At 38.8% G+C, this 17,605-nt stretch overlaps 2 protein-coding genes across 7 annotated transcripts in view; both read left to right on the forward strand.

Moving 5' to 3' along the window:
• Positions 1-17,605, forward strand: part of LOC138695135 (protein rolling stone-like) — a 152,317-nt gene that overhangs the window by 105,869 nt on the left and 28,843 nt on the right. The window lies entirely within an intron of this gene.
• The window catches only part of LOC138695134 (protein rolling stone-like), a 75,293-nt gene that overhangs the window by 50,112 nt on the left and 7,576 nt on the right, over positions 1-17,605 (forward strand). For 3 of the 6 annotated variants that reach the window (XM_069819556.1, XM_069819558.1, XM_069819555.1), the window contains 3 exons: positions 8,649-8,768; positions 12,012-12,255; positions 12,336-12,458. In XM_069819556.1, coding sequence (XP_069675657.1) covers positions 8,649-8,768; positions 12,012-12,255; positions 12,336-12,458 — 487 coding nt within the window. The remainder of the gene's footprint in view (positions 1-8,648; positions 8,769-12,011; positions 12,256-12,335; positions 12,459-17,605) is intronic. The other 3 variants (XM_069819561.1, XM_069819560.1, XM_069819559.1) reach the window with 2 other exon arrangements.

Here is a 17,605-nt window from a genome sequence, read left to right on the forward strand (position 1 = left end):
TTATGGATATCACGTTATTTATATTTTGTTATCGTTCTTTAGAGATATGAATAAAATTCAAGTCATCATTTGTATTCTGTTATCGTTTTATAACGATATGAATAATAATTATTACTATTGTAGTTACAGTATCTCCAATGGGGGTTAGCCCTATTTTACATATGTACAAAAAAGATAAGCATAAAGAGAAATGGAAAAGAAAATTAAATTAGCTTACGCGATGTAAACAAAACATAAACAATCCGTAAATTAGGCATTGCGATTGCAAAACAAATATCAGTTATCAATTTTAAACATACAAAAACATTAACACACATACGTAACACTTCTATAACATAAATATGCAGATTTCCGTACCATACATAATAAATTAATACACAATAGTCACACAAACACAATCAAACTATAATTACGATATTGCGACGACATCAAGCATCCCATAACTGACTCACATACATAACAAATCAAGCATCCGTTGCAACACATACACTTCAACATAGTAACCACACTTTTAAAAGTTACAAATTTGGCTCCAAGAAAAATAAATAGGACACTGTTACTAATTACTATTCTTCTACAATTTCTTAAATACATCTGTAATAAATCTGTGAAATTCCGATATGAATAATATTCACGTTTTTTATATTGTTATCGTTCTTTAGCGATATAAATTATATTCAAGTTATCATTTATATTGTTTTCCTTCATTAGCATTATAAAATAATATTCAAGTTATTTATATTGTTATTGTTCTTTCGCAATATAAATAATCTGTATTTTATGTAAGTAATTATTATAACACAAATAAACATCTTTCTTTGTAAAATAGGTTATTTTATTTAGATAATTAAACACGTATTATATAATATCTTATATTAATTAAACAAACCGATATTTATCATTTATATTGTATTATCGTTCTTTAGTGATACTGTATAAATAATATTCAAGTTATTTATATTGTAATCGTTCTTTAGCGATATAAATAACATAAATTTAATATTAGGTTTGGAAAAATCCAGTTGCATAATACTGCTATTAGTTTTTCTTTTTGTATTATTACATTATACTATCTTGAACCACAATAAAATGAAAAGGAGTAACGAGGAATTGAACCTGAGACGTTGACATCTAAATTCCGACGTTCGTCCGTCCGCTGAGCTACGAGGGCAAAAGTGTGGAAACATTTTCGGAAAAATTGGCCCAATCACACTCTAAGATTTTCTGATGATTCGTAGAAGCTAGTCCAGGATGCGGGGGGCAAAGGCTAATTAAGATTTCCCGATCTCTGATAGGGTCAAACATCCTGATAGAATTAATATTTAACCCTTGCCGTGACTTTCGGTGAAGTCCGGAGGGTCCAATTAGTCAAATCCACTCTCCTCATCTCCACGCTTGGGCCCCCTGGAATTTAATAAGATGCGAAAGAGATAGTGGTGTGCGGAAAGCAACGGGATGTTACCGCATTTAGGCCTATCCTTCCCAAGAAAAACTGCAAACATGAACAAAGGAAGCTTTTAATAGAAGAAGAAGGATCTTCTGCGGACCTCTGGAAAAAGAACTAAGGAAGAGACTAGTGAAGTGCTTTGTGTGGTGTGTGGCATTGTATGGGGAAGGAACATGGACATTACGACGAAATGAAGAGAAACGAATTGAAGCATTTGAAATGTGGATGTGGAGAAGAACGGTGCGTGTGAAGTGGACAGATAGAATAAGAAATAAAATTGTGTTTGAAAAAGTGAGTGAAGAAAGAATGATGCTGAAACTGATTAGAAAGAGAAAAAGGAATTGGTTGGGTCTCTGGTTGAAAAGAATAATAGACGATATTAGGATATGTGGATCATATGCGGAGACTAAGAGGAAGACAGAAAATAGGAAAGATTGGAGATTGCTGGGTTTGCAATGAAAGACCTGCCCATGGACAGAACACTTATGTATGTATGTTCAGAATGCCTGGAATATCGTGTCTAAAAACAGTCGCTATTTGCGAAGACTAGTCAATTCCATGCCCACTCGACTGCAAGATGATCGAGATAAGAGGAAGATAGACTAAATATTGAATTGTGGCTTTTTGTTTTGTTTTTTGAACGCTTAATTGTTTCAATGTTTTAAGGCCGATGCCAGTAAATTTGTTTTGTTTATGCCACGAAAGATATTTTTATTGAGAATAAAATCTTTTTTCTTTCCATTTGCAGCCACAATATCATAATGATAAAGTCATGGCATAATATATTAATGAACCTGATGTTAATTACTAAAATAATCGTAAAAGAGAAAGGAGCCATTATGTATAGTTTGTCTCTCTCAAAAACAGAACAAAAAAGAACATAAAAAGCACGTGGTTGTAGTCGAACGCAGGGCCTCATGAATAAGAGGCCTGAACGCTACCATTATGCTATCGATAACACACAGAATACTTCAATTATAACTGTAGATATCAGGCAACGTGGTCCAACAACATGTAACATCGCCTGTCTCCGAATTGTAGCGAAGATACCCGAAGGGAACTTTGTTTCAGGAGAGCGGCCACTTTTTCTTTTGACAGCTGTACAATTGTCGCCATTTTTTATTTGTTCCGAAGACCTGGGATGGGGTTGATTGTAGAGTATTGGTGAAACGATAATGATGAGGGGAAACGAAGAACCCGAGAAAATTTCCTCTTTGCCCACCACAAATTCCTTCATGACCCAGACGAGTGTCGAACACGGACTAGTCTACGTCCCACATCAGCGCGGGCCTCGAGAGCAGAGGATGGCACAGTTTGACAGTTTTCCTAATTGATACACTTTTTCATTTATTGCACGTAGAAATATCATTAGGCCTACTCGAACAACTAAAATTCGATATTAGTTTTTGGAAAGAAAAATGAGGCCCAAATTAGAAAAAAAAAAAAAAAGTAACAGGGAACAGAAATAAATTCATTAAATGGATGTATCTATCTCAGCCATTTTTAAGGATCAAAATCTCGTTGACATTTTACTTCTAAGAGCACAAACCTAATTTTGATATCGGCTTTAAAAATTTTAAGATAAATAATTACATTTTGAGAATGAATTTAGACGTATTTTATAGAAATATGGTGGGATATTTTTGAAATGTAACAAAATAAATTTTTTCTATTCCACAGAAAAGTTTCATAATAGCCAAAGGAAAGGAAAGAGTTAAGAATGTCATGCTTGCACATTCCGAAGATTGCAGTGAATTGCCGTTAAGAGCCAGATAACAGGAGTTGACAAGGACAAAAATGCGCATTAAATTTTACGTAATGTATTTTTCACATGTCGAAGAGTATTTTAAATAAAATAAACTGAACAGTTCACTGATTTTCTACCATATTAAACCATCCTTTCCCTTAAAGGCGCCAGATGAGCATACGGCTGCAGAAAACAGGAAGGAAGGAGAATGAGAACCAGAAAGGGCGGGGAGTAAGGAGACTGCGCTGAAGGCTCGCTGTATTGAATAAGCGGGAAATCAAACCGGGTCAATTGACAAACAGTTTGAAAATTGACCCTGCTAGTGGCTCAATTGAGTTATGCGTGTTGCATCAGCAAAATTCCGTCTGCTGACGACTTAAGTGATTGATGACGGCACTTGATTGACAAATCATCAGGCGGCCGTGAGACTGAAGTCGGCGGTCAGCGCTTTCTGTCCTGATTATAAGGACGGGCACAACCGAACACAGAATATACCCTATGCACATTACTCATCATCTACTGTTGACTTTCTTATTTTAGCTGCCTGGATAATTTTATTCCCACACTGTTAAATGGAAAAGTTAAAACCTTACAAATTATGTCAAAAATACTTCCGAAGACATACAATAAAATTCCAAACGTAATTCCGTACGTCTTGTGTTATTCAGAGGTAACGCGTAGTGTCTACAAACCTTTTAAGCAGGTCAAAAATACATTAAAAGAGGCTTCAATTGATTACTTCATGATCATTGGATGTTATTGGCGAAGGGATGCGCCACAATTTTAAGGGGGTATTAACACGTAACGCTCTGAACAGGTATAGGCCTACTTTCCTATGATAATGTGTTAGAACAGTTTATGAACTATTTGTCGACAACAGCTATTGAGAAAGTATATTTTGACGAATTATCTAAAAAGGAACGACCACAATAAACATGCATACCAATTCTTGTGAAGATAGCGTAGAACTCATAGCTAGGTGCTAGACAATTTTTTCAAGAATGTATGGGTTTCATTCACAACGTTATATGTTAATACCTCCCTTAATCACACACTGTCCTACCAATCAAAACAAGGAATAAAAAAGTAAATGAAAGTAAAATAAAATGTTAATATACAGTAGAGTAATAGACAATTACATGACAAAATGGCTGATGCTTACTACATAATTACCAAAATTAGTGCTAACCATTATTCTAAATGCATCTACGGTGTTATGAAATCACTCCAATATACCCAGCTTTATAAGAAAGTAGCCATTACATTAAATTCCTAATGTCCAGTAATGACGTAATGCAACATATACGATAGGGTGCTTCCACACAAAATGACGAATTAATATTCAGCAATTATGAAATAATTTACATTATTTTCTCATCCAAAGACGATAATGTTAATTAACTAATATCTCTTGTACACACCGCATCACTGCCGGACACTACCAATAATTGTAGGTACGGCCCAACATTTGGCGTTGCTGCTTGAAATGTTTACCATCGCTCATTTCGAATAATATATATTTCAAATGCGACTGTAATGCCAGACCAAGACTGAAATGCCAGACAAGACTGTAATGCCAGACCAAGACTGCAATACAGAGAAGACTGTAATGCCAAACCAAGACTGCAATGCCAGACCAAGACTGTAATGCCAGACCAAGACTGCAATGCCAGACCAAGACTGCAATGCCAGACCAAGACTGCAATGCCAGACCAAGACTGTAATGCCAGACCAAGACTGTAATGCTAGACCAAGACTGCAATGCCAGACCAAGACTGTAATGCCAGACCAAGACTGTAATGCCAGACCAAGACTGTAATGCCAGACCAAGACTGCAATGCCAGACCAAGACTGCAATGCCAGACCAAGACTGTAATGCCAGACCAAGACTGCAATGCCAGACCAAGACTGCAATGTGTAATGCCAGACCAAGACTGTAATGCCAGACCAAGACTGCAATGCCAGACCAAGACTGTAATGCCAGACCAAGACTGTAATGCCAGACCAAGAATGCAATGCCAGACCGACTGTAATGCCAGACCAAGACTGCAATGCCAGACCAAGACTGTAATGCCAGACCAAGACTGCAATGCCAGACCAAGACTGTAATGCCAGACCAAGACTGTAATGCCAGACCAAGACTGCAATGCCAGACCAAGACTGCAATGTGTAATGCCAGACCAAGACTGTAATGCCAGACCAAGACTGCAATGCCAGACCAAGACTGTAATGCCAGACCAAGACTGTAATGCCAGACCAAGAATGCAATGCCAGACCGACTGTAATGCCAGACCAAGACTGCAATGCCAGACCAAGACTGTAATGCCAGACCAAGACTGCAATGCCAGACCAAGACTGTAATGCCAGACCAAGACTGCAATACAGAGAAGACTGTAAGGCTGGACAAGACTGCAATGCCAATGTATAATTTCCAATGCTAGTATTACGCGAGCCGCTGGAAGACTTCAAATATGGAACAGTAGAGGGATAAAAATACGTTCAGTAGGATAAAGAAATTGAATTATTTAAAAAGGAACAAAATTAAACTAAAAAATCAATAGAAATATCTACATTAATGCATGCTTCCTTATAAAGACTGACCTGCAGGATCCAACACCTAACATAGACTAACTGATCACAGTCTTGCGAAACTTGTTGCCTACATACACAAGGACTGTCATCAACACTTGGTGTCGACCTGATTGGCAAGTTGGTAAAGCGCTGGCCTTCTATGCCCAAAGTTGCGGGTTCGATCCCGGGCCAGGTCGATGGCATTTAAGTGTGCTTAAATGCGACAGGCTCATGTCAGTAGATTTACTGGCATGTAAAAGAACTGCGGGACAAAATTCCGGCACATCCGGCGACGCTGATATAACCTCTGCAGTTGCGAGCGTCGTTAAATAAAACATAACATTTTAACATCAACACTTGGTCCATTACTTTTTTCTGATACTGTACATAAATAGATTTACCCTGGACCGAAGAAAGGAGTGCTTTCCCTCCTAGTGCAGCACTGGATTACGTGATGATTTCGTGTGAAAATGTATGAGAAAATCATCGGTCGGGTATATAAGAAACGAAGGTATTTAGGGCGGGTTTATGGCTTTCACAGTGCCACATCTTGTTTCTAGAGTGATGTGCTACAATTTTGAGGTTATTTTCAAAGTTTTAAGTAGGCCTACTTTTCTCTCCCGTGTGTTGTGCGTAGTGGGCTCGAAGATTCACCGAAAATTATATAAACACAAACTCAAAATCTCGCTTTATAAGTAAATGCGTAAAAAAAATAGAACTCAAAAGAAATAGAACGGTAATTCTCAATATTGATCAATTAAATTATGTAACGTGTGATTTTTTTAATCCTGACGTTAAAACTAATACAGCAGCGTCCATTATATAGGTAAGGAATTCACATCACATACACAACTACCCAAACCGAGTGCAAACATTCAACTTATAGGACGGAAGTAGACCGAGTCCACAACTTCACGATGTTATCAGAAATGGATTTTAACAGTAATATTTGTACAGGCAATAGCCAGATTGTTATAGAATAGTTCTACATTTTTTTATTCAAACAGCGACGTTTGGGTTTTTCTATTTTTGTCCACTTCAAAGACTATTTTGCTTCACCGCGCAGCGCACCAAAAGTAAAGCCGAGACATGTTAACCTCTTCACTATAAAACCATTCAGTGTCTTATCTTCTTTGTGAAAACTACTGACAGTAAAGTTCAAGACTCTAGTTCATTAGGCAAGTTGAATACATTTACACATACCTCAACGCATTGTCTCGTGTCTATCGTCTCTTCCTCCATAAGTAGATGCGATGACCCGCCTTCGCCAGGAAGCCATGATGCGCCGCTCTTCTTAGATTATATTTCCTTTTTGCACAAACTCACTCTCACTTTTTCGATATCCGTCCAACGCGCCGAGTACCTGAAGCAAGAATGACAAATTTTTACCCCCACCATCAGGCTGTTTTGCTATGGTGCATCGAACTTCTTCATGTCATTCTGAACGCGCTCTGCAAAGAGGTAGACTGAACAGTAAAAATTACGTACGTCTTTGAGAATCGTAAAATACAAATTTTTAGATGGCAAAAGACATAAAAATAGCAGAATATGAACGACTGGGAAGTTCGACGATACTTTTCATACATAGTACTCCGTTATAAAATGATCACAAGAATGAATACTATGAAACCGAGAAAATATGGCTTCCTAATTTGCTGCAGAGATCGAACTTGCCTAAATGCCTTATTCCTGTGAATTTTTATTTTTGTTGTTGTTATTGTTATTATTATTATTTTGAAATCTGCAGCCTTCATATCAGGCCCGTAGCTAGGAACTTCTTTTAAGGGGAGCAGCTGCGACGTACCTAGTGAAGATGACGTCACAGTCTACTATATACAGTCACGAAGCTTGAGTTTTGAGGGTGCTAGAAACAATAGACTGTGACGGTACTATTTTGCATTGCCTGTAATGAGGCGATATTAGCGATCCTAGTGGTGAGCAACTACCTAATGTTTGCATATTTACTACGTATTGAGCTTCGCGACTGTATATACTAGACTGTGAGGACATAAAATCTTAAAATTGAACGTGCGTTTTAATCTTGATTCTCTTAATATTATTCGCGCATGCGCATGGAAAATTGAACCGTGTACTGTAGATGCAGCTTTATAGCAATCTTTATTCAGAGTATTTGCACTATTTAACAAGTCTAAAGTTAACTGAGAAGGAAAACTGATCTGAAGCAATCTCTAAACCACCGCCGTAGCTCAGGCAGTAGCGCGTTTACTTGCTGATCCTGACTTTCGCTCGGGCGTGGGTTCGATTCCAGCTTGTTTGATTACCTGGTTGGTTTTTCCGAGGTTTCCCCAACTGTAAGGCGAATGTCAGGTAGTTTATGGCGAATCCTTGGCTTTATCTCGCTATCACCAATTCAATCGAGTTAGTAGTTGATTCAACATCGTTAAACAATCGACTAAAAAGTAATCCGTAAAGAGGTGGTTTAAAATCATCTGTTCTGCTTACCTTTCCACTCACGGATTAACAGCAATTCAGTGCGCTACAGGAATATCGATGGGCGCTCCTTGCACGCGATTAATTTGGCGATGTCGTCCAAGTAGTGAATTTGATGCTGACAGGTGGGTTATCCTGTCTCAGCTCTGGCAGAGGCATATCCCATCCTCAGATAAGCCCGGAGCCCCTATCGGCATCGGCAGCCTGTACTGCACACCAGTCCATTTTTAACTATTGCAGAAATAAGGGTGAGGTGGAATGGTAGGGAAAACGGGGGTACCCCGGAAAAACTCTGCGACGTCAGCTTTGTCCACACAAATAATTCTATCACGACCTAGTCGGGGGTCAAATCGAAGACAAGCGCGCCTGCCAGCCTGCCCAAACGCTCTTGAAGGCTCCCAGGGTCTCTGCTAACTCCAGCCTGTGCTGCAGGATGCCAGGCCTATGAAGTCGTCGACGAGGGCGATGCTCACCGCGCTGTGGAAGCGCGAGTTCCATCTCAAGGCCGCGCGCCTGGACCACGGCGAGCCCGAGCACTTCGTGCGCTGCCAGGTAAGTCCTCGCATCCTCCATACTCATCCGATCTGAATCGTGTTCCAATTCGACTCATTACATGGTTATGTTTTATCCGACATTTTCTTAAGGCGAATATCAGGTAATGTCATGGCAAATCCCAGGATATCATCTCGCTGTCACCGACGCTGTTAAATAACCAGAAGAAAGTACCAGACTTGTACTTGTGAACAACAAAGTAGAGCTTGCCTAGGTACTCAGTCCTCACAGTTGCCCTTCCACTATAGAACAGGGTAACTACACGTGCTTGTCCTGCACTGAATCGACCGCCCACCATGACAGGCCTTCCTCGTGGTTTGTCGAAAGATTGCCAGGTGACAGTACCGGTGGGTAGAGACAAGTGAGATCTCTGCTCCACAAGGTCGTCTGTGATGATGGTTTGCCTCCCACTGCGCTCCTCGTCATGCACATTTTAGCGTCCTACTGAAAATTGTCTACAGCAGCAAAGCACCATCTGCTTGCCTATAGACCTGGCACAGCTGACGATCAATCTCAATCGGCGCTATGTCCTGTGCATTCAAAAACTTTATCACTGACCGCACTTCACAGGCGGCGGGAGCTGGAATAGGAATGTCCATTTTCAACCAATGCAACGAAGCTACTGAGAGCACTCGGGAAGTTCTGCTAGCGCATGCGCCATGCCAGGATATTACTCTGTCACGTACACGCAGTCGCTTCGCGCAATACATGCTTTGCTAGCTGGGGAAGAGTGGGAAAGTTACTTTATGGACACGCCTCGTATATTATTATATACAGTTCGGATATACAGTATGTATTACACTGTAGTTACTTTTTAAATTCAGTTATTTAATGATGCTGTACGAATTACTAGGATGGAATTGCTGATAACGAGATGGTTTTGGAGAGATACGGCCGAGAGTTCGCCATAGATTACCTGGCATTCGCCTTACAGTTGGAGAAAACCCTGAAAATCCCAACCAGGTAATGAGCCCAAGCGGGAATCGAACTCATACCCGAGCACAGTTCCAAATGCGCTATCGCCTAGCTATGCTGTGACTCATTATAATTACTAGGTGACAATGCACCACGAGGCAGTCTCTTGATGGAGGAAGGTAAATTGTTCATCTAAACAAAATACCTTTACTCACTGCAAGATCTGAAATCTGCATTATGCACATTATTAGAAAGCCACTCATTTCAAACAAAAGAGTTCATAACAGTTTTCTTATATCAGCTATTCCCAAAGTAACAGATATGGTAGTTATAATTAATTGCTCACGTCTCTGTTATTTTCACACAACCTTATTACAAGAACTGGGATTTTTTTAATGCAGCATCCATTGCCACACTTCAAACAGCAACTGAGTTCATTCTATTTAGCATTGATGGAATTGGTGACAGTGAGATGAGCCCAATAACAGTGCCACTGCGGGTCTTTCTGATTTACTCAAACTGAATTGGCCGACTCTTAAGCCGTTATATGTAGATGTGGCAATATCGGAAGTTTGCTGCAAAACTGTGTCCACATTCATAATAGCATTGAATAAGTTCTCTATGTATTTCTTCTTTTCACAAATAAAAATTGATAAAACGCCCATTTACTTCAGTTAATCTTCTGAAATTTCAAACTCAAACATAATATCAGGCCTACTGCATATACAAGAACAAACTCGTTCCTACAGCAATCCAGTTTCTTATGTAATGAGGTTTGAGATTGTGTAGGAAATAACGAAGATGTGAACAATTAAAATAATTGTCTCTTATATAAATGAGGACCAATTTTATCGCTCAAAAGCAGACAATTTCTCATCAAAATGTAATATTAGTCCCCTTGCACAGTAGAAATGGAGACGGATTTGTAAGCACTGAAAATTTCTCTCCCAAAAAATAGTAAGATACCGTACCATAAGTATCAGTGTCAGGGGCCTTCCACATGTTTTCTAATTCAGTTATTTAATGATATTCCTGCTCATAGTTTATCAACATTCTGTGCTACACATAAGAAAAAGAAACGAATGAACTTTGACATTCTGGATTAGGCATAAAAGGCGTTCTTTATAATCCCAAAGTTAAGATACTTAACTCATTTGTAACTGTACACTTAAAGTACATGACTATTAATTGTTATTACATAAAGCATTTATTCACAATATATTGTAATTATTAATACCTTCAAGTTCACGGTACCGGTAGTTCATATTTAAAATAATTTATTAAAGCATGTATTGAAATATACTACACAACAATGCTGTAATTCAGATCTAACTGCTTCTGGAGAAATTCTCCCACTGATCACAAAGGGAGTTTACAAATAATGACTGCTAATTATTTAGAAATATCTATTCCCTGTGAATATAAGTTTTTTTATCCAATTTAATAAACCCTATTTCACCCTGAGGTATATTAGGGTTATAGTTGGCATCAAAATACATATTTTATAACCAATAAACAATAGTAAAATTATAATACAAAATTGTGTTCACAGTTACAATTCACATGAATTATGTAGAAGAATGCACCTTAATGAAAGAATGGATCCTGTTAAAGATTAATGAGATGTTTGAGGAATAATCAATGCAAAAGATATACAAGAATGTCTAACCGTTTCAGAGTAAATACACGACCTTAAAAAGATAATCAATAGTATATTAATATAACAAAGTTTGACTTTCACTTTCAAATTAATACTTAATTCATGTGAATATGAGTTGAATATAAGTTGTAAGACAGAAAGATGTAAAATCTTACACTCAAATTGTAACGAAAAATATGGTTGTACATATAATCCACATCCATAACACAAGAAACAGTCCACACCTGTGGAGTAACAGTCAGCGCGTCTGGCCTGAAACCAGGTGCCCCGGGTTCGAATCCCAGTCGGGGCAAGTTACCTGGTTGAGGTTTTTTCTGGGGTTTTCCCTCAACCCAGTACGAGCAAATGCTGGGTAACTTTCGGTGCTGGACTCCGGACTCATTTCACCGGCATTCCATTCAGACGCTAAATAACCTAGGTGTTGATACAGCGTCGTAAAATAACCCAATGAAATAAAATAAAAAATAAACAAGAAACAAACATATCTAACAGACGTCATTTGCTCCTAGTACAACACGTCAGGCCATCACAGTGGTTGTCAAGATTTTGAGTTTTTAAACTATGTACTCGGATTTGATCCTAATAATTCAGAAATGATAAGAAGTTACGAAATACCTAAGAGATGAGCTTCTCGGAAAAGGTGACGACAAGTTGACGGTCTGTTCCAGTGGCAGAGCAGAGTGCGGGTGCATCTAGTCTACCTGACCTACCGATGGTTCCTAGCGCTGCTGTTCGTGGCCACGATGATCTTCTCCATCTGCGACACAGGGCGCAGCCCCAAGAGCACGGGCCTGCGCTACATCAGCAAGTGGCCCATCTACCTCACCAACTGGGGCTACACCGTGTGCACCCTGCAGGCGGTGCTGGGCGCCTACCTGCTCACCCAGCGCCTCATCATGGAGCGCAAGCCAGGTCAGCCCTCGTCCTCCTTGTGTAGCTGCTGCCACCTCTTCGACTTCATTCATGCACTGTGAATTCACTTCTTGTTGCAGGTTTCACAGCCAACGCCTCACAGATGTCTCTGAGCTATAAAGTTTACTGGGCTCTAAACACGACTGGAGTTGTCATGGCCATTGGCATTTCAGTTGCATACTGGCTCACAGTGTATGATCCAGGTGGGTAGTCTGCCAGTCATCTTACGAAATGGCCTGCTGTCACTTCCTAAATCTCCCTCCAAAGTCACGTGACCCACGCTTGCACATCCAGACTGCTGCCTCCACTGACACTGTATAGGCACTTCACTGGTACAAAATCATTAAATAAATTATTTCAACAATTTTAGCATTCTAATTATCCATACAATGAAGTGTGCTGTCTGATATTAATTTACAATTTTATTCTAGTGTCTCTTTTTCATATATATTTTCACCTTGATATCATCAATATTATCTTCGTCTCATATTCATTTTGTTCCCCCACATTTTCATTTTTGTCGTCTCTTCAATTATCAATAATATTATTCATCTCAATCTTCATGTTCTTCATCTTCATTATCTTCCAATTCTATTACCTTAATGTTATTATTTCACCATGTCCATCATCTTCATCCTCATTTTGCCCTTCATTATCTTCGCTTCATGTTGTCCATCATCTTCACCAGGTCTTCCTTCACTTGTCCATTATCTTCTTCTTCATCATCTTCAATTCATCTTATCCACTATATCCTTCTTCAGTTTGTTTCTGTGCCTGTAATAATATTTTGTTGGGCCTGATAACAGATTAACTGACGTGAAGGTCTTTTTCTACCGGAGCAAACTCGTATCACACTTATTCAATGTCATTACGAATGTGGACAAAGATTTCCACCTGCTTTTCGGAGGTTTTAGCCCATAATGGTTCAAGAGGTATTTCCAGAAGATTGTATCAGAATCTGAAGAAATTGGTTGTTACAGATGAAAAGAGATCAGGAAAATCTACAGTGACAACAGATAATAGTTGCTGAAGTTTATATCATATGCAGTGTCAAACTAGTATGGCCCCTGGAGATGTGCAGCACGATCTGGCGACTTAAACTTTATCCATTATTAATAATGCAAATAAGGGGAAGAAGTTGAACAAAATGATTTTAATACTGGTTCAGTACTGTACCGTAACATCACTTTTATGATACAAAAAGAATGTCGAATATAGGACAGAGTTGAAAATGGGAGATGTTTCTTCTGTATATTTCGGAATCCTACTTTACTCACCCCAAATTGGTGTTTTTCTTAAAATAAAGCCGAGGCTACAAACAACACCTACTGAATACAAATGGCAGTACACTATCGGTGAATAAAGTATCATCTGCTGCATGGAGACGTAGAATTAAAATAAAAAGAGAAGCAAAATATTCCTTCTTTACTTACGAGACTGCATTTCTACCTAACCTTGTCTTTGACAGTGCAGGTAAAATTTATTATCACTAATCTAATTCTTATCAAACGCTACCTAACCTTGTTACTGACAGTAGAACTACCTGTCACTGGCAGTGCGGCTACTTGGCACTGGCAGCAGGTCAACTTATCATCAAACGCTACCTAACCTTGTCACAAAGAGTGAGGAAGGCTACCTTTCACTGGCAGTGAAACAACTTGTCATGGGCACTGGGCTACTGGTCACCATCAAATCATACCTAACTTTGTCACAAAGAGCGAGCCAACACATCACTGAGGAGGACTACTTGTCACCGTTACTCCCTGCCTATCCATGTATACACACTTGAATAACGACTTTGCATTGCAGTTGTTCGTAACATAAGTAAGCTGAATAGTTTAATCTGCATCAGTTAGCAGAAGACACGCCTGAATCACTTATAATAATCAGATGCAAAATCCGAGTTATCACATTCATAGTCTTGTAACACTTGATTGAAAGCATATTTATGGAATATTGTTAACTTATATATTTGAATGAAATAAAGAAGAAACAGTGCTTGAAGATGAATCAGAAACAGCGCTACCCAAAACTTACTAACAAGATATTAAATTAATAGCATGATTTCGCTGTGCAAGTGAGAACTCAAATTCAGATGGATCCGCAGTGGCTGGATACTGTGAAGTGTTCTGACTCGCTAAGCATATTTCCAATTTAATGGTGGTGTAAACACTCATAATTAATTACAGAATTTGGTCTTTTAATAACCAACTTTACGATTTGAAAGTTACCATACTTTTGGTGTGCCATCATGGGCCATTACATAGCAGTCTGTACTTCTTTAAGAGGGTGAATAAGTAATAACAACTGTTACACTTAATGGACAGCGAGTGGTATTTGATTGCATTACAGTGCACCTCCCCATATCCTTAACAAGCCAAAAGAAATTTACATAACACTTTCAGTGACCATGTTATCAATGGTAATTTCCTGTAACTTGACCTGGAAGATTGATTGTAGCTGTAGCATGTGTCTGAACAGATCTATGACAATTCATCAGTTGAAGAAATCTATCATACAGTATGTAATGAATATTCCAGAAATGAAGTCAGAGCTACTATTTGCAGAAATGAAGAGAGGCTGCTACTTATACAAGAAGAAAATGGTGAACACACAGAGCATTTACGATAAAGTTATGGCGTTGGATGCTGCAGTAAAAAGTCTCATTTCCTGTTCAATAACTTAATGAGAAAGTGTCAGTACGACTAAGATTGTATAGAAAATAACAAAGATACGAGCAATTAAAATTACTTCTTACTCTTGGAAAAACATAGAGTGCATGTATTGTAATACGTAACTTCCTTACATTTAGAATCTAAATGGATAGCAAAAACAGAAGCCTCTTAATGTTTGCAGTGGACGAAACTCACTTGGATCACGTCATTTGCTGATAACCAAATCTTCAGAAGACTGTTAAAGTTCGATGTAGCAATATTGGTTGAAAACAATATAATTACTAGGGTTACTCAGTCAATATCTCACCATTGCACAACACTACTGTCCTACTCAATGAAATCTCACTCACCACTGCACAAACTACTGTCCTACTCAATGAAATCTCACTCACGACCGCACAAACTACTGTTCTACTCAATGAAATCTCACTCATGACAGCACAAACTACTGTTCTACTCAATGAAATCTCACTCACGACAGCACAAACTACTGTTCTACTCAATGAAATCTCACTCATGACAGCACAAAGTACTGTCCTACTCAATGAAATCTCACTCACGACAGCACAAACTACTGTTCTACTCAATGAAATCTCACTCATGACAGCACAAACTACTGTTCTATTCAATGAAATCTCACTCATGACAGCACAAACTACTGTTCTATTCAATGAAATCTCACTCACGACTGCACAAACTACTGTTCTACTCAATGAAATCTCACTCATGACAGCACAAACTACTGTCCTACTCAATGAAATCTCACTCACGACCGCACAAACTACTGTTCTATTCAATGAAATCTCACTCACGACAGCACAAACTACTGTTCTACTCAATGAAATCTCACTCATGACAGCACAAAGTACTGTCCTACTCAATGAAATCTCACTCACGACAGCACAAACTACTGTTCTACTCAATGAAATCTCACTCATGACAGCACAAACTACTGTTCTATTCAATGAAATCTCACCCACGACAGCACAAACTACTGTTCTACTCAATGAAATCTCACTCACGACAGCACAAACTACTGTCCTACTCAAATCTCACTCACGACAGCACAAACTACTGTTCTATTCAATGAAATCTCACTCACGACCGCACAAACTACTGTTCTACTCAATGAAATCTCACTCACGACAGCACAAACTACTGTTCTACTCAATGAAATCTCACTCACGACAGCACAAACTACTGTCCTACTCAAATCTCACTCATGACAGCACAAACTACTGTTCTATTCAATGAAATCTCACTCACGACCGCACAAACTACTGTTCTACTCAATGAAATCTCACTCATGACAGCACAAACTACTGTTCTATTCAATGAAATCTCACTCACGACAGCACAAACTACTGTTCTACTCAATGAAATCTCACTGATGACAGCACAAACTACTGTTCTATTCAATGAAATCTCACCCACGACAGCACAAACTACTGTTCTACTCAATGAAATCTCACTCATGACAGCACAAACTACTGTTCTACTCAATGAAGTCTCACTCACGACTGACTGCAGTTGGGAAGACCACCATCCACCGCTGTGGAGTAACAGTTAGCAGGCCTGACCGTGAAACGAACGGCCCCAGGTTCAAATCCTGATTGGGACACGTTACCTGGTTAAGGTTTTCTTCTGGAGTTTTCCCTCAACCCATTAAGAGCAAATGCTGGGTAGCTTTTGGCAATGGACCCTGGGCTCATTTCTCAAGCATTATCACTATCTCATTCAGGTGCTAGATAACCATAGCAGTTGAAAAAGCGTGGTAAAATAACCAATTAAAAAAAAAAAAAAAGGAACACCATACTTTCATGGAGGGGAATGCCAGCAATTGCATTGTGCTTGGGCTGCCGACCAGCCAAGGAGTTTTAAGCCACCCAGTCTGTAAAATAAGCTGGTGAGTCTTAAAGGAATAAAGTGACATGGAATTTTTAAATTCCTTTCACTGTGTGGCTATGTGTCTTCCATTTTTACAATACCGGTACTACACTTGTATGAGATGGACTCGTCTATGCTTTCATTTGTTTTTGAGAATACTCCCCTTGTATGATATGGACACTTCATGCAGTTTGCTTTAAGTGTAACATGGTGGTCCGCAATCACTGCACGACATCACTGTTTCCTGTTACACATAACTTGTGACTTTTCCCATTTGTACCTCCAATAAAGACAAACTCACGCACTAGGAACTAAAAAATGTAAATATGGAGCGCCCTCACCTACAGTTATTTTTTGTATCCACTGAGATGTTTTTCTAAGATATTGCATTTATATCACCAGAACTGCTCGCAGATTGTTTTTCGACAGATTACACAGTCACTGTATTTATCCACAAAAATGTAGTAAAGCAGTCTTACAATGCATTATCGCGCTTTTAATATAATATCTTTGAATAACTATTATTCAATAAGCTGTGCTTGAAAGGGATTATAAAGAAAGAATAATGCTGAAACTGATTAGGAAGAGAAAAAGGAATTGGCTGGATAACTGCCTACTGAAGGATGCACTGAAAGGAATGGTGAATGGGAGAAAAGTTTGGAGCAAAAGATACCAGATGATAAACAACATTAAGATATATGGATCGTATGCTAAGAGGAGGGTAGAAAAGAGGGAAGATTGGAGAATGCTGGGTTTGCAGTGAAAGACTTGCCCTTGAGCGGAAAACA

This window comes from Periplaneta americana, chromosome 2 (assembly GCF_040183065.1).
Source record: "Periplaneta americana isolate PAMFEO1 chromosome 2, P.americana_PAMFEO1_priV1, whole genome shotgun sequence".
NCBI classification, from domain to species: domain Eukaryota; kingdom Metazoa; phylum Arthropoda; class Insecta; order Blattodea; family Blattidae; genus Periplaneta; species Periplaneta americana.